The following is a 16,414-nucleotide window of genomic DNA, read 5'->3' as shown; positions in this document are numbered from 1 at the left end:
ATGCCAAGGAAAAGAAACATTGCAAATAATTCTCGCTCTTCATTTTTATTTCTCCCTGATCAGGACGGCGCTTTCTGTTCGTTGTGTGAGCCTGGTCTCTGCTGCCCCTTTCAGGGAACATCTGTAAGCGCAGCACATCTGTAAAAAAGGCAGGAAAGTTTCTCTGCTGGTTGTCCTGAATTTCCTCACCTCGTGGTTTGACAGCTTCTGCTCCTGACCAGCCACAGCTTGTGTTCTCTGGCACCTGGGACGTGATCTCCTTCCTCTGACACTTCCACAGAGAGCAGCTGGTGGGAGAGACTTTCCGGTGAGTTGAAACCACGGTGATGTATTTTATCTCCACAGACAAGGACTTGTAATAGGAGGTGTTTAAAGCTGAGGTAATGATCATACAGAGATCCATAGCTAAGAGTTTTACTATGATTTCCTCCAGAAAGTTGAATCAAAGCTACCCAGAAATTCAGCTCTGGTGCAGGAGCGCACCCCGGTGTTACCTCTTCCGGCACAAAGATTTTTACAGGCAAAAATATTCTTTGTTCTAATAATAAATGGGGAAGAACGGGGAGGAAAGCGAAGAAAAACCCAACCCTTGCCATATTCTCTGCTGACAGCTTGGCTTAGCTCTGCAGCTCAATTTCCCATCTCTCTTCCACATCATTCTGAGATTCTTCCTCAAGAGGATCTTATCAGTAGATAAGGGATTGCCTCTGAGCCAACTCTTTTCTTTTGGTTCAGTGGCTGGCAGATGTTTGCATGAACTCTAAACCATCAACTTGTTGCTCTCTGATTTTCTTTGCTGATATGATCCCCAGCAGCTCTCATGTTTCCTAGGGCGAGCACAATCAAGCACAATCAAACAAAACGAATCAGAATAAACAGAATTAGTGCTCATTCTTTCCTAACAGCATGCCTGTAGGGGGGTTTGTCTCTCTTAGCAAATTCAATCCAGCTCCTTTCTCTCATGTTAATTCGCTGTAGCTGCTTCCACAGGCTCTGGGTTACACCTAACAATGGGGAGAGAGGAGAGGATTGTGCTTTGCTTCGAACAAGAGCTCAGCATTTGTGTCTTTCGAATTTTAAGGCATGGGGTGAGGTGGGGGTTACTCGATCCACTTCCCACTGGTTCTCTGTGGTATTCCCTCTTGGGGGAATTGTGGAATTCCCACCTGGGAACACAGAAGATGAGGCTTTGCACCTTTCATCTGCTCGTGTGTCCCTTTAATTCTTCTAATGGTTCCTCTTCCTGGTTTTTTGTCTCACATACAGGCGCTGATTTTAGCACTCCAAGCACAGGGTCCTGGGATGGCTTTCCCAGGATCCTGGCAGATTTGAAGCCAATACTGCTCCCATCCCACACTGAGGGTGTCCTTGTGGACGTGACCCTGGAGCCAGCTTCTCATGGAGGAGACCAGGGTGAAACTCCCTTCTGGCACCCAGGCCTTGGACCTGCAAAGTCTTCCCTCTGTGGTCGCTGTCTTTGACCATTCCCTGGCACTGTCTCCTGAAGGGAAAATGCAGCATTTGGCCCTTGGCTTTTAGGAGAGTTTCCTAACACCAACCTCAAAACAAATGAAAACACTTTCCTCCCCCTTCAGACCAGGACAGACACTGAGGATGAGCTTTTAAGGCTAATGAAGCTTTTGGTGTGTCTTTTTTTCCTTTCTGTCATCTGAGAAGGTCCCTGGCACTATGATGAAAGCCCCCACTGCCCACTGGGGCTCCTCTCCTTGTGCTGAACGTGCTCCTGAGAGACAGCAATGTTTCCCCAGAAGCACAAACTCATTCCATGGCTCCAAGTAGAGAAGATTTTCTGTGTTTGTTGCTAACAATGTCCTTCCTTGCCCTTGTCTCAGCAGGAAGCCAACTAGTGACTTCCCAGAGTCCTTGAAACTCAAGGGAATTAATTTGTCTTTAATTTTGTCCAAGCTGATACTTAGAGGAATAGCTGGGAATACTGTAAAGCAGCTCCTGGCAGTGAGGAGTCCCAGCAAAGCATTTCCCAGACCCTGGTAGTGATGCTCAGCCTGAAGCCAGCCCATGCAGGGAGGTGCAGCTTTAGCAGTGACAGACATGGCCCTGCTCCTCTTCCTTTTCCTTACAACAGCTGGATTTGGCCAGCTGTGCTTTGGTGGTACCTGGTGACCACAGGGAGTCTGTGTCACTTTGCTGCTGTTCACAGCTTTTTTCAGTGTTTACTGACAGCCAGACACATCCTTCATTTCCTGATGAATGCTCATCCCAGCTTCCCAGGATCTGGGCTGTCCTGACATGCCAACATGATGTGCAGCCTTGGGTGAAGCAGTTTGTTGCCCTGCAAATCAGGGAACTACTGTGCAATAGGAGCCACAGTAGCACTGCTTGGCTGGAGGGTTTTAAAGCACTTTGAGCTCCTTGGAAAGAGCAGGGTAGGTGCAAACCTGTTCTGTTACTCTGTGGTTAAAGGTTGTCTGAGATGATGGTTTGAAGAAAGAACAGAAGCCAGCAGAGCAGCTCACACATCCCTAGAGATGGTCACTTCATGCTCTGGGGCATTTTCAGGGGCTGCTTCACTTCCCAGGTTCTGGAAAGGCTGAGCCAGCTTGGGGCTGGGGTCTCTGTGCAGGGCTGTGTGCAGGACACAGGAATTCCAACTTAGCCTTAGCTTTTGCTGTAACTATTACAAGTGATAAAAGCTCAGTTCTCTCAATTTGCCTCCCCACAAGTTGGTTTAAAGGGAATGAAGGCAGATCCTGCTATAGCTTAGTGCACTACAAGCCAACTCAAATGACTCCCCACTGTCTTTTCATCTCCATGAGACTTTTAATGCCCTAAGACTTTGCATGTCCTGGCACACAGCCCAATTGAAGCATGAGCTCCGACAGAAGTTTTACATTTAAAGCTGTTCTTTTGGCTTCAGAAATTTGCAGATTGAGGCTGAGAGAAGCAATTCAGCTGTTTACTTGCAGATCTCCACCAGCCCTGCTGTGCTCTTGCCCTCGCCTCTGTCAGAGTTGTGTTAACAGCATTTTCCAATTAAAGTAGCAGCCTCAGTTACAGAAAATGCTTTTCCTATCTGGGAGTTTATCTGCTTTTACTCTTTTTAAATTACTTGTGGAGCACAGGGGTGTTTTGTTTCCCACCCCTTACTGTAATTAATCCATCATCATTTCTGGTGACAAGGTTGGCTTTTGCTGCATTTTTTATTTCTTGCCATTTCCATCAGCCAATACCACTCAGACTCCACATTACTGATGATGGGGAGACTGATGTGAGCAGTCAGGCAAATATCAAGTGGATGAACAATTCCAGAATTTCTGCTCATTGTGAGCAGGAAAAATGACACCTATTCTGGAGATAGCCCTGCCAGAAGACCTTAGAGCCATACTGTGTAAATTGTAACCACTTCCCTGTCTGAAATAGTCCTACTCTGAAAACTTGGCTTTCAAGACCTTCACAGCCAAGATCAAGGCTTTTTCCTGTTAGCTGAAAATTCCAAGTGTCCAAGAGAATAGATGGCAGCAGTTGAAACCTTCATCTTTCTTCACAGTGATGAGGGAGGTAAGAGCTTCTTTTTTTCCCTTTAGCTCACTGAAAGGGACGTGCTGGGCCCCATCCTGCCTGTGGTGCAACAAGCTCAGCAAGGCTTGTCCTGTGGGATGCAGAGGGATCTGACTCTGGGATTTTCCCTCCAGCCAGTTTTCCATCGTGGACAACATTGTGACTGTCTTATGGCTGGACCTGCTTTGAACATGAGCATGGCAGTGCTTGGGCTGGGCCTGCAGGAACTGGGGCGGGACGAGGTGCAGTGACAAAATCCCAGGATTCAGTGCTGACATCCTGTCCCAGGAGGCCACAAAGCCCCTCTGTCCTACAACATCCTTCTCCCAGAAGCTGAGCAGCTGCAGCTTGTGCCCACCACAGTGACCCTCAAACCTGGGAGCACCTCAGTTCTTCAGAATCCTTGCAAAGATGCTCCAACCGCCGACTCGCAGACAAGGAAGCAAAGCCTTCTGCTGCCCCCACGTGTTACTTGCTCATTATTGTTGCCACACACCAGTAAAGACCTGGGAACCCTTTTGGGAAGCACAAAGATGAGCCAGCACAGGCACACAGCTAGGGAGGTCAAGGATCTTGCTTTGGAAGACTCTTCTGCTCCTTCTGTTCCTCCCTCAAGCTCAGGGTGTTCCTTACACTCAAAAAATTGCAAGATCAGATTGGCTCTGTTTGGAAGTGAGAGATCTGGAGGCAGCAAAGCACAGAGGTGTCCTGGTCCCACCCAGGACGTGTGAGCCCTGGGAGCCTGCCAGCGATATCGGACACGGCACAGAGCATCCGGGAGCCTTGGCTCGGGCCACGAGGAGCACAGAGCGAGAGACAGCTCTCGGCAGGCTCAGCTCACATGATAAGGTCATTGGAAAGACAAGTGATGCTTTCATCAACCTGCCTCTCCCCAGCATCAGCACCAGCTCGAGCAAGGGCTCACTCTGTGCTCCTGTAATGTCCCGTGCTCCGTGTAGTGCCAAGGACAAAACCTTCCTCACAAATACGTTCAAGCTGCTTTTTCCAACCGATGTCCCAGCCCCCAGCTCCCATCCTTCCTGCCCTGTCAGGTTCTGGTTTTGACCCACTGAACAGCACCCTTGGAAGAATAATTGTCTCTCTGGATCAGTGGCACCTCTCAAGCTGAGGGGAGAGCTGGCTGTAGTTGCTGCTCTCTGCTGCTTCCCAGCACTTACAATTAGGGATCTTGTGGTTTTGTCCTTCGTTGGGGTAGCCCATGCTAAGTATTCTGGAGAGCATCGGTCCCAAAAGCTGCCTGAGGCCTGGGCTGACAGGTTGGCAGTAGCAGCCAAGCTCTCTCATGGAACCAGTTTGTGGCTGGGGGAGGTCCCCGAGCAGCGTTTCTGATCGTCCCTAACACAGCTCCTTGCAATGGTAGGGCTGGCTCTTCGCCATCCTTTCACCAAGAACATTTTTGGCACAGCACCGTGAACAGATGGGCCATGGAGCAATTCCTCAGCTCAGATTGTCCACAGGCTGCCCTGGGCACTGCCTAGAGCTCTCTGAGAACATCTGAAGGGAACAGCACTCGCTGGCAGGGCTTACGTGCTCCGGCAGTTGGGGATTGCAAACACATGCTTCAGCTATGCAAGAAATCTTTGACTTGTTCTGAATGCAATTCTGCCTGGGTTTCTTCCCAGGAACATTCCTGTTCTTCACAATTTACCAGTTGCAGGAAGGGAGAAGGGGGAGTGGGGATTTTGGGAGTAAGGGAGAGAAAAGGGAACAAATCTCACGGTGCTTTCCCTCGCCAAATTTCTCCAGAAGGACAGGGTGTGGAGACTCCAGAGTCTGGGACAATCCCAAGAAAATACGAGCCATGAAATTAAATCCACTTTTAATTAGTCATTTGTTTTTATAGAAAGAGTAAGTCTCTGTTTTTTTGAAGTAATTCAGTGCCTGCTATCACACACGCCAGGCAGCCCCTGCCAAGTGGAGCTGTGTGATAGAAGGCAAGGCCAGAACGAGGGCTCTGAGCAGAGACACGTTATCTCCTCCAGGAGACAGCAGTGCTGTTCAGATCTGCATTCTGCTTCCCCAGATCAAAGTCCCACTCCTGAGTCACAGCATACGTGAGAGAGCTGTGAATGTGGTCCCCGTAGGTGGGAGTAATTTGATGTCTGAGATGAATGATGAAGCTGGGTTTTTATTGTCACACCTGCTCTGTTACAGACAGGAGAGGAAGCATGAGAGGGTGGAGGCAGGAGCTGTTCCTGCCCTGGGAGGAGCCAGAGGTGCAGGGTACCCAGCTCCTCACAGCCTGGCTGCAGGGTGACAAACCCCTCTTCTCCTGGAGGGACACGGGCCGGTGTCTGTCGCCTGGGGGTGGGCTGGGGTCACACGGCAGTGCTGGGGAAGGCTGTACCCAGGCTGGGCCCTGGGCAGGGATGTCCCTGCAGGGAAGGGCTGCAGCTGGCTCTCAGTGCTGCTGTCACATGGGCTCTGCTGCTTTCCAGATGTCACCACCAGCTCCTTCCTGCAACCCGAGGCCCTTCCAGGGCAGTCAGTGACAGGATCTGTGCTCCATGGCAGAGTCTGGAACCTGCTGAGCTACAAGCTCCAAGGGGGGGAAAGCCTTACAACAGACAAGGTGTAACCTGATGCTACCAAACATGCACTCTGAGTAACCTCCATGGCTCAATTAACTCCATTAAGCATATACCTATAATTAATTTAATTTAGTTGAGGTTTTCTCCCCTGTGTTGGGTGCCTGCTGTATCAACCTCTTAAAATTATGGCTGTGTGTATAATTCAATCAAAGGTACATGCAGTACCCACATAAGCTGAGTCACTCCAGGTACCAGGGAGAGGTTTATTTTGTTGTATTTGGCTCGTGCTTCTGACTTAACACAGGGATAATTCCACTAGAATTGGTTGTGCTGCATTAGTCCAAAATCAGAGCAGAGCCCAGCTTTTATTCATTATTTGCAAGAAAGGCATCATAATTTCCATAATGCCATGTCCAGGGTCTGGGTGGGGTTTGCTCCAGCTGCCTTCTCAGTCTCCCACTAGGGAACAATGAAATGAAGGTAAAAAGGAATACTCATTTATTTTTGTGTGTATAATTCAGAAGTACCAGCAGATTCCTATTGCCTCACAGTGCTGTATAGGAGCCTTTCCCATGTATCTGCTAAACTAAACAGGAGTGATTGGTTGATATTAAGGAGATGCTCAAGAAGTTTTTCTTGATTTTTTTTTCTTGAAGTTACTCTTTTCCCAAGGGTGGAGAGCAGCCTGTCACTGAGTGATCCAAAATCACAACGAGAGGTTTCATTGCACAGCTTAGAATGCAGCTGAAAGAGAAGCAAAGAATGACACAGGAAATGTGTCTGACGCTTCTCACACTTCTGAAGTGAGCCTGAAGAAAGAGGAACAAATCCCAAGTCATGAGGAAAACTGCAATTCTGGGTCTGAGCAAGAGCTCCCAGGAATCACAGGGACACAAGAGCAGAGCCCTGTTCTAGATTATTTGGAGAGCCCCAGCCAAGACCTTCATGAAAGTTTTGATTCTTTGGCACAGGGATGAACTCTGGGAAGCAGCTGGCATGGATGTGAATTCCAGCTGGTGCCCAGCACCATGGGCACACTGCTCTTTGGAGTGAGTGAAAATGAGCAGACTCTCAGCTCTGTTGCCCTCTGCACTGAGCTAAGGGCAGGAGGATTCTTCCTGAAATTCAGGGCACGAATGACCCTTGTGTTTTCGAGTGTAGACAATGACTGAACCATTGAGCTCTCAGACAGACTCTGCTTGTTTGGGGCTGTGCAGCTCTCACAATCTGTCTGCTAACTACAAAAATATTCCAATTATTTGGAATGATGACATCACCCGTGCAATTGACCCAGATCCAACATCAGCACTCCTACAAAACAGTTATTTCTTGTTAAGCACCATTGAGGACAAGTAATCCAGCCCAGACCGAGCCCTGTCAGCAAAGCCCCGTTTATTCCCCCACATTTCCAGCACTTCCTCAGCAGTCTATTTGCCAGGTTCGAGCAGGTTACCTTGAGTAACCTGGATCTGTTTGACAAAACGTGATTATTGCTTGTAACTTTTGAACCTCAGTAGTCACAGAGAGGCATTTTGGCACCTTTCATCTACTCCCCATGCTTGTAGAGCCCTCTCCAGAGCACTAAATCCATCGTCTGTTGGGTCAGAAAGCTGCCTGAGCCCTAAAGTCATCTGCTCCTGGGATAATCTGGCCCAGGGATGGAGGGAAGGAGATCCTGTGACCTGCTGGGAGATGTGCTGCTGACACATCACTCTCCCACCAAGCACTGCTGAAATCTGTCAGTCCCACGAAGGTGTGTGGGCAGGTAAGAGCTGTGAACAACTGTTGCTTAAAGAAATTGTTGATGCTTGTGGAGCTTTCTTTCCTCTCAGTGTGTCACATTTACCAGCTGATGTTGCATCTATGCCAGTGGTAGCCAGAGGTGGAGAGGAAATGCCCTCCACTCTTGCCTCCAGCGCTGGGGTTGGACAGGGGAAGGCAAAGGGTTGGCCAGCGACTGCACTCAGCTTTAATTTAGCTTAAAAGCAGATTTGTCCACCACCTTTAGGGCACAGAGCAGCCAGACCCCAGGCTGAGCCAAACCCTGCGCTGACCCTGCAGGAGATCTTCACCCCATGGGCACCTGAAGGAGTGCCTGGTTAATTCTGACAGCTGGCAAGGGTGGCATTATTTCTCCTGTCCCTGCACCCCAGAAAAGCTTCAAATGTGGAACTTGCTAACAGTGTGTCCTGAGCTTGTTTTTTAAACATAAGCCACGAGTCAGGGTGGGCCAAGGCAAACACAGCAGTGTGGAGCACAGCTGGTCAGCTCTGCCCGCACAGTGGAGAAATATTGACATATTGCAACACTGACATATTGTAATATTGACATATCGTAATATTGACATATCGTAATCTGTTATTACATATTGATGATGTAATAACAGATGTTACTATAACACAGGGCTATGCTGGTGTGTGACATGACCCCTTGTACCCGTGTGTGTGACGTGTCCGGGGGCAGTGACACCTCACCCGTGGTTGTACACGTGTGTAATATGACCTGTTGTTCAGGCGTGTGACGTGTCCCAGGGCAGTGGCACCTCACCCGGGGCTATGCGGGTGTGTGATGTGTCCCTCTGTCCGGCTGTGTGATGTGTCCCTCTGTCCGGCTGTGTGACCTGGCCCCCGAGCGCTCCGGGCTCGCTCCCGATGCCGGCCGGGGCCCGCGGGCCCTTTAAGCGAGGCCCCGCCCCGTGCCCGTCCCGGCCCCGCCCGCTGATCTCCGCCCTTCCCGGGCTCCCATTGGCCGGACGGCTCCGAGGTCCCGCCCCGCGGCCCCGCCAGCCAATGGGAGGAGCGCTGGGCGAGACCGGGGCCAGGTTGGTGCGGAGCCGATGGCGGCGGGTCCGTGAGGGGGGCGCGGGGAGAGGGACGGGAACCGGGGCTCCTGAGGGGAGCGGGGCCCTTGGGGGCAGCGCGACACCCTGAGGAGAGCGGCACCCCTGAGGGTAGCGGGATCCCATGAAGCGCTGAGGAGAGCGGGGCCCCACGGGGGAGCGGGACGCTCTGAGGGGGTCGGGACCCTCCTCGAGTGCCGAGGGCGTTGGGGTCACCTGAAGCGCTGAGGGCGGTGAGGCCTCTGAGGGGAGCGGGACCCTCTGGGGGATCGGGACCCCCTTGAGGTGCCGAGGGGAGCGGGTGCTGAGGAGATCGGGACCCCGAGGTGCAGAGGGCAGCGGGGCACCCTGAGGGGAGAACTCTCCCGAAATGCTGAGGGGATCGGGGTCCCTTGAGGGCATCGGGATCCCCGGAGGTGGTGACGAGGTCGGGGTCCCCAGAGGAGCTTGGGGAAGAGTTCGGCAGCCCCTGGGGAGGGAGCTGTGTCGGGGCAGGCCGGGGTGTCCCACAACAGCCTCCAGCCGGGTCCTGCATCTCGAGCTCCCTCGGCACAGCTGTGAGTGCCGTGCCCCAGGCCAGGGAAATGCCATTAAATCGTAGTGGTTTCACCTGAAGAATTCCTTAGGTGGAGATGGAGAACTTAAGGTCAAGGTTCCATAACAATGTGGGGTTTTCTTTACCTGACAACAAATTGTTTGTGGAGCTGAGGATTGAAGGAAAAAAAAAAAAAAACCAAACCTCCAACCCGAACTTGCAGCTATATGCTGAGCAATAATTAAAGTGCTCAGGCAGGTTCTCGTCTTCATGCAGCAAAATGAAACCTTATTATTCAGGTTAAAGTTAAGTGTAGCATGAGCTGTCCTTATTTTAAAAAAAAAAAAAAAAAAGTGCACTTCCAAGAATTTAAAATGTGGATAACTAAAGTGTAGAGAACTAAGGACTTACAAAAAGGATAACTGCTCAGTTTTTAATGTCTGTTGGTAGACCTGATATATTTATATTAATTAATTAATTGGTAATTAAAAACAGTCTGCTCAAGTGACTATGTTGCTTTTTTAATAAAATTATAGAACATAGCAGTAAAATGTTGAGCAACATAGTTATAAGGTGGTTTGTTCACAGGTAAACCAAATAAGAAAATTGGAAAAAAATTACTGATTGCTGCAGTTTGAGCATATCACTTTTCTGATATTGCTGTTAGAATGACATTTCTGGATTTGCCCCTGGGTACAAGAAACCTCTGCGTATGTGTGAGTGTTCACACCTGCCAACTTTCTGTGCATTCTCTGAATCTTTTCATGCTAAGAACTGAACTCTGGTCTTGCGGAAACTCAAAGCGTCTGGGTTTTGTTCCAGGCGCCGCTGGTGTAAAGGATGAGGCTGCACGAGAGCCGGACAAGACCCTTCCAGGCTCCCGCCTCCGTCCACACGTTCCCGGGCAGGCAGGTGTACGTGTTCCCCAATGGCCGGTCGGACTCGGACGAGTCCTCGGAGGAGGAGCTCAACGTGATGGAATTGCGGCCCAGGGGCAGGGAGCAGCAGCGGGGCAGCGCCCGGGACAGGCTGGGGGACGTGGTGCTTCTGGAGAAGGAGCTCACCGAGGAGGACAGCCTCAACAAGCTGGCCCTGCAGTACGGCTGTAAGGTGAGGTTCATCCCCTCAGAGGTTTCCAGGAGGTGTCCTGTGGTCTGGTGGTGTTGACACTGGACAGTGTTGGCCCTGTGAATTGTATGAATGGTCATTGTCTGGGTAGAACTGGAGGAAAGGGAAAAAAAAACCAACAAAAAACCAGAAAAACACAAAAAAGTTGCTCAGCCAACAGCCTGGGAAGATGTCAGCCTCACACCCTGCCTGACCTGCTTTCCTGTTTAATTTCAGTGACTAAGTGCAGGTTGTACTAAGTTATTTCAGTGAGGGCAAACATTAAGGAGCTGAGTGTAGACATGAGGGCCAGGGCTCTGCTCTCAAGGAACATTGGAGTTTTTGAAGTAAATTGAGCAGTACAAAGAAACACCACAGTTACGGGTGAGGTTTTTGTTTAGTTTTTGAAAGGTATCAGCTTACATTTTGTAAGGAAGGTCTGAGTCTAACAGGGGTGGATGTGGAGAGGTGCCAGAGTCCAGTCCCAAAGTCCAGGTGGTGTCTGTGTGTGCGTTTCGGTTGTTTGCTGTCATCCCAAAGCGTGCACACTTGAGGTGCCTGTGGGCAGGAGGGAGGGCGTGTGCATACTGAGATTTGAGTTGGAACAACTACACAACATGTTTTCTTTGTTCCAAAGAAGAGCAGAACTGCTGGAAAGTTTAATTACCTGCTCTGAACATTAGAAGCCCGCGTTGTTTAGCAGTTTGAGCTGTATTTTTAGAGCCCCCTTTATCTGCAAGCTGCACTGTGATTTCAGAGTTCCGTGATGCAAACAATTGGCAGTGACCGCAGCGGGATAATGATACGGCTCTGGCTCCAGCACTGCCAGGCCATTGCAGTCTGTCTTGCTTAACCACACAGCAGCTGTATGTGCAGCTGAGGCAAGAGGCCTTAGAGGGATTGCAGCAACTCCTCTCCTCCCATGCCCTTAGAAACAAAAACAAAACAAAAAAGGCACCCTTGTAGGTTCTGCTGACGAGCCCGAATGCGTGTGGAGCAAGTCTGGTAGGACTTGAATAGGCCTTGATTGGCCCCAGGAGAGCCTGAGAAGGCAGAGCTGAGCTTTGCTTGGGTGTGGAGCTGTGTGCTGCTCTCAGCAGCACCTGGACAGACTCACAGCAGCTGGGTGAACTCAGAGGAGGGAGATTCTGAACAGTTCTTTGGTTTATGGTGTGAAGAGTCCTGCTGTGCCTCTGTACTGTCACTCAGAGGGCCCAGTTCTGTCCCTGCCATGGCTGCTCTTCTGCTGCCCCACTCCTGGAGCCTTTCAGCCCCTCTGGAGGCTGCTGGGCCTGCCCAGGGGAAAAGCAAGCTGATGGAAGGGATCACATAGAGTTCTCCTACCACAGGAAAAAAAACTGTCCAGCTGCCTCTCCCTGCCAGAAAGGGCACTTCTGACTTGCTGCAGTTAAACTGAACAGGTACAGAAATCTTGTTGTAGGAGATTTGTCTGTTTGTCTCTTGAAAGACTGGCATGATGGTTTTCATGTGTTTTGTTTTATTTGCGCAATTAAACAGCTCATGAAAGGTTGCCCGGACAGCAGTGAGAACTGTAACCACAGATATATAGGCAAATGTGTGTAAAAATCCAGGGTGAACTTCTCCTTGAAATCAATGGGAACTTGACATTGGTTTCAGAATCTTCTTGGGGAGGGGATATTAAGACGGTGCAACCAACAGCTCTGTGTGTGTGCCACAGATAACTTGGCAGAGATGCAAAGCACTTCAAAATTCTCATTTTTACTCTTGACCATTTATAGTCCTGGCTTGCTTTTGGCATTGTTCTTAGCTGGGGCAAGAGGAGCTCACTGCAGCCAAAAAAATGAGTACAGAAAATAAGCCTAAATGCTTGTGCAGCCCAATCTCTCGCATGCTTCCCGTCAGCTTTGTTTGTTGTTTCTGTGTGAGTGCTGCTCCACTTTCTGTTTCTAGAGTCTTAGCACCACACTGCAGTATTTGATTGCAGACACCACGGGGGATATTTACTGTCCCAGTAATTTGTTTTCATTGGAACAAATCCAGAAATTGAAGCAGCACCTCAGTTAGGAGGCTCTGGGTGAGATTGTTATTTCATAACTAAGAAATTTTGCAGGGTTTAAGTCCAGAGGTTACGCTGGGGCCGGCTGTGAGGAGCCTGAAGCAGAGACTGAGGATTCCTTTTGCCTCAGTGTCCCCAGATCAGGTCCTGGATTAAATGTGCCATTTTCAGAGTTCTCAAGCTTTGCAGAGTAAACATGAGATTCAGGCCTCCATCTCTTCTGTACGTCTGAGCAGAGTGCTTAGGAAGTAAAGCGGGTATTTTTTGTTTTAGCTCCCCAGTTTCCTTGGCAGCCTCAAGTGTGTGAGTGTGCAGTGAATGCAGGTCACGCTGTAATTCCTGAGGAGCAAAGCACAGTCCCTGTAGTGTGTCTTTGCTGTGATGGATGGGAGGTGATTTACCTGTTTGTGTTCTTTCTCTTTGGTTTGGCTCTCGTTGTTTTGTTTTGTGCCCTCCAGCCTTTTCCTCAAGGTTCTTTTCTCCTCGGCTACAGCCGAGAGCTCCTGGCACACACTGACATCCTGTTCCTTTTCTTTGACAGAGGGTTTAGTGCAGCTGAGAAGTTACTGTGCTTACTGGGTGCCTGTGAGTGGCCACTGGATGAAGCATCTTCCCTTATTTAATGTTGCATAAGGGATTCTGCCTTGCCTTTGTTTCTGCACTGGTACCGCCTGTCCCTGTGTCTGGTGCTGCACATGTGGCTGCTGCTTCCTTGTTCTTCCTGCTGCTGGGTGGGGATACAGCTCACAGACAGGAACCAGCAAAGGTGATGAAACAGCACAGAGGTGATTGTCCTTCAGCAGGAGCACTGAGCAGCTCAGGAGGAAGCTGGATGAGCTGCTGTCCCGCAGAAGAGAGGTGCTGCTTGAGCAGAGGATGCTCGTGCCTGTGCAGGAGATGCTCACCTGCTCTCCAGGCTGTGCCCTTGCTTTCAGAACTGGTGTGCTCCCAAAATGGAGCTCTGATCACTCTGATATCATTTCCTGAGCAGGAGTTGCTCACACTGGTGTGCTCTCACCTTAAGCACTCGTGTATAAAGTATGAAAATAGTTTTTAGAAGGATCTGTTTGTTACAAAGACTCTTTCCTTAACTGAGTGAGAGAAGGGCAAAGAAAGCCAAGGGAAGGAGAAGCAGTAAGGAGCAAAATACAGCAGGTGGAAGAGCACTAGAGGGGGTTGTGGATGGGTTTAACAGGGAACTGCCTCTATCCTGCAGGACCTGGAGCGTCCCTGGAACTGCTGGGGGATCTCTGCAGAACATCAAACCGCTCACATCCAGGGCCTGCTTTTACTCCCTCTCGCCTCCTTGCCACGCTGGTTTTGTGGCTGCTTCCTGCCTCGCTCCTGGGTTGTCCTGCTCTCACTGTTGGTGTCCTTTCTGGATTCTCTAGGTTGCAGATATCAAACGCGTCAACAACTTCATCCGCGAGCAGGACCTGTACGCGCTGAAGTCCATCAAGATCCCGGTGCGGCCGCACGGGCTGCTCACCGAGGGCGCCGGGGCCCTGCGGCCGCCCCCGGCCGCGCCCGCCCAGCCCGGCCTGACGCGCGTGGAGCTGCCGGAGCCCGAGCCCAGCGGCTCCGCTGCCGGCCGGCGCCTCAGTGAGTACTTCAGGGACATCGACCGGAGCATCCAGGACGCGGCGCAGGTGGAGGTGCAGCTGGACGCGGAGTACGGCGGGGAGGGGCTGGAGAGGCCCCTGCCCGAGGCGGGGAAGCGGGACGCCGCTAACGGCGCGGACTGCGGGATCCAGTGGTGGAACGCCGTGTTCATTATGCTGCTGATAGGAATTGTCCTGCCGGTGTTTTATATCATCTATTTTAAAACACAAGGCCTGGTGGCACACACCTCTAACACGACAACCTCAAATGTTTCAACAGCTGGATTGGAAGGGAAATTACCACAAGGCTCGGTTGTAGGAAAAAAATCCTAAGGGGAAAGGGCAGCCCACTCCGGCTCTCCAGCAGTGATGCTCGTGACTGACTCAAGTGCAGCCAAGGGGATACAACAATATAGATAATTTTTATTTTTATAAGTAGTTGATGATGTAATCCTGAATTTGACTGAAAATGAGGTGATGTGATTTTGATGGAAAAACAAGGATGCTTTTTTGCTTACAGAGATCACGCAGGTGGCTTCAGAGTTGGGAACTCTGTTGAGGGGAAAGTATTTTGTAGCAATTTACTCATTGTGGTTGCTTCAGGTATTTAATGCCGTGTCTAGAAGCAAATCCTTTGCTGCTGAGCTAGAGAGTGCAGTATTAATGTGGCTGGAAAGTTGGGGGTTGTTTGCATTTCAAGGAAACACTTTTTGCTGGAATGGAAGGGGGAGATGCTGTCTCAGAAGTGTTGTTTTTGTCTCTTGCAGACCAATGTGGTTTTGGCCTGTGTGACTGTAAAGATGCCCCCTTGGGCTCTAAGCTGGGTGAGCCAGGGCACGAGGACACTGCCAGCACCTTGTCAACCCCCCGAGCAAACCTGTGAGGCGTGTTCATTAGGATGTGCCAGGCCCACCCCTGGGAAGGGTGAGCCCAGACCTCTTCCCCTCAGTGAAATCCTTCAGAGATCTCAGTGCAGGATCTGCGCTGTCCCAGGGTGCTGCTCAGCCCTGCATGGCCCCAGGTGGGCAGGGGGTGTTGGAAGAGAGCAGGAGAGAGGAGTCACAGGCACTTCTCCAGGGCTCCTTTGCTGGCAGGAGGTCTAGTCAGTATTATTTGCTAAAAAACTAATAATAGTCTCTAGTGGTGCTTCTTAGACCCCAGGCTTGGCCATGGAATTACTTCCATGTGTGCAGTCTGAGTGGGAGTGAAGTGCTGAGCCGGGTGCAGGTTGCAAGGTCCAGGACAGAAGTCCAAGAAGAAAGAAGGGTGAAGCCTTTCTGGACTGTGAAGCTGCTGATGGTGAGAGGTTCTGTGAACGGACCACGTGCCTTGGAAAGCTTCGCAGGGCAGTGGAGGTGTAGTCAGCAAACGCTGCCTGCTGCAAGGGAGCAGCAAGGGAGGCCTTGGGAGCTTTGCTGAAGAGAAGGATTTGCCTCAGCAATTTGATTCAGCAAATTCTAGGCCTGTGGGCAGAGGTGAAGCTTTCCTGGAACCAAACACTGAAGGACTTTGTGTGGGCAGGTGCCGTGGGTCGGGGCAGAGCTGGTGGGTGCAGAAAGCCGATGTTTGTCCCCACCTCGGCCCAGCCCCATTTGTAGCTCCCAGCTCCCAGCTGGACCACGAGGCTTTTCCCACTTCCCCTGGCAGCCCGAGGCTGGCTGGGGCAGAGCAGGGCTGCAGAGGGGCTGTGGTACAGACACCTGGCACGTGGCCTCAAGGACTGGTGGTATCTGCCTGGACAGAGGATTGCAGAAGCAAGGTGAGCACCCCACACTACACAAGCACAATCGTGTGCTGTTAACAATGAGAACCTGTGTTTCCTGCAGCTCTCAGAAGCAGGAACCTAATTCTGTAAACAAGCACTCCAGAGTATCTTATACTGAACAAAAATTGTATTTTTCTTCTGTGAAGAGCTGTATCTCTTTGTTCTGGGGAGAGGGTGGGAAGGGGTTCTTATATTTTTAAATAAAAGCACATGCAATAAAAGCACAAGGGGCAGAGCTTGTGCTTTATTTGCTACCACACAGCTGAGCACCTGCCTTAGACAGAGGGGCCCCTTGCAGCCCCTGCAGTGAGCAGGGGTGGGAGCAGCAGGAGGAACCGGGGCTGGAGAGGCAGGACTGGCCTTGGGCTCTCACTCTGAAGGGACCCTGCCTCATCTGCCAGTCTCTCCAAGTTTTGTAGGATGGTTCTTAGCAGGCATCA

At 50.7% G+C, this 16,414-nt stretch overlaps 1 protein-coding gene across 9 annotated transcripts; it reads left to right on the top strand.

Annotated features, from left to right (window-relative positions):
- Positions 1–185: 185 nt before the first annotated feature.
- LYSMD4 (LysM domain containing 4) lies at positions 186–16,142 on the top strand. 9 transcript variants are annotated; one of them, XM_040077742.2, is made up of 4 exons: positions 9,060–9,485; positions 10,052–10,179; positions 10,286–10,573; positions 14,000–16,142. In XM_040077742.2, exons 3-4 carry the CDS (start codon positions 10,304–10,306, stop codon positions 14,540–14,542), a joined length of 813 nt encoding a protein of 270 aa, XP_039933676.1. In that variant the 5' UTR covers positions 9,060–9,485; positions 10,052–10,179; positions 10,286–10,303; the 3' UTR covers positions 14,543–16,142. The 9 variants fall into 9 exon arrangements, with proteins under 9 accessions (XP_039933680.1, XP_039933682.1, XP_039933681.1 ...); XM_058422318.1 differs by lacking the exon at positions 9,060–9,485 and adding an exon at positions 9,530–9,768; XM_040077744.2 differs by lacking the exon at positions 9,060–9,485 and adding an exon at positions 9,672–9,768 and having other exon boundaries at positions 10,131–10,179.
- The last annotated feature ends 272 nt before the right edge of the window (positions 16,143–16,414 follow it).

This window comes from Hirundo rustica, chromosome 13 (genome assembly GCF_015227805.2).
Source record: "Hirundo rustica isolate bHirRus1 chromosome 13, bHirRus1.pri.v3, whole genome shotgun sequence".
Lineage (NCBI taxonomy): Eukaryota > Metazoa > Chordata > Aves > Passeriformes > Hirundinidae > Hirundo > Hirundo rustica.
The sequence above is the reverse complement of the archived record's forward strand: the minus strand, read 5'-3'. Positions and strand labels throughout refer to the sequence as shown.

What these genes read in the sequence shown, in the direction of transcription:
- LYSMD4 (XM_040077746.2), top strand. Translation starts at nt 10,304, where the DNA reads ATGAGGCTGCACGAGAGCCGGACAAGACCCTTCCAGGCTCCCGCCTCC. An exon ending in CCCTGCAGTACGGCTGTAAG is followed by an intron (nt 10,574 to 13,999) that starts GTGAGGTTCATC and finishes TGGATTCTCTAG; the next exon opens with GTTGCAGATATCAAACGCGT.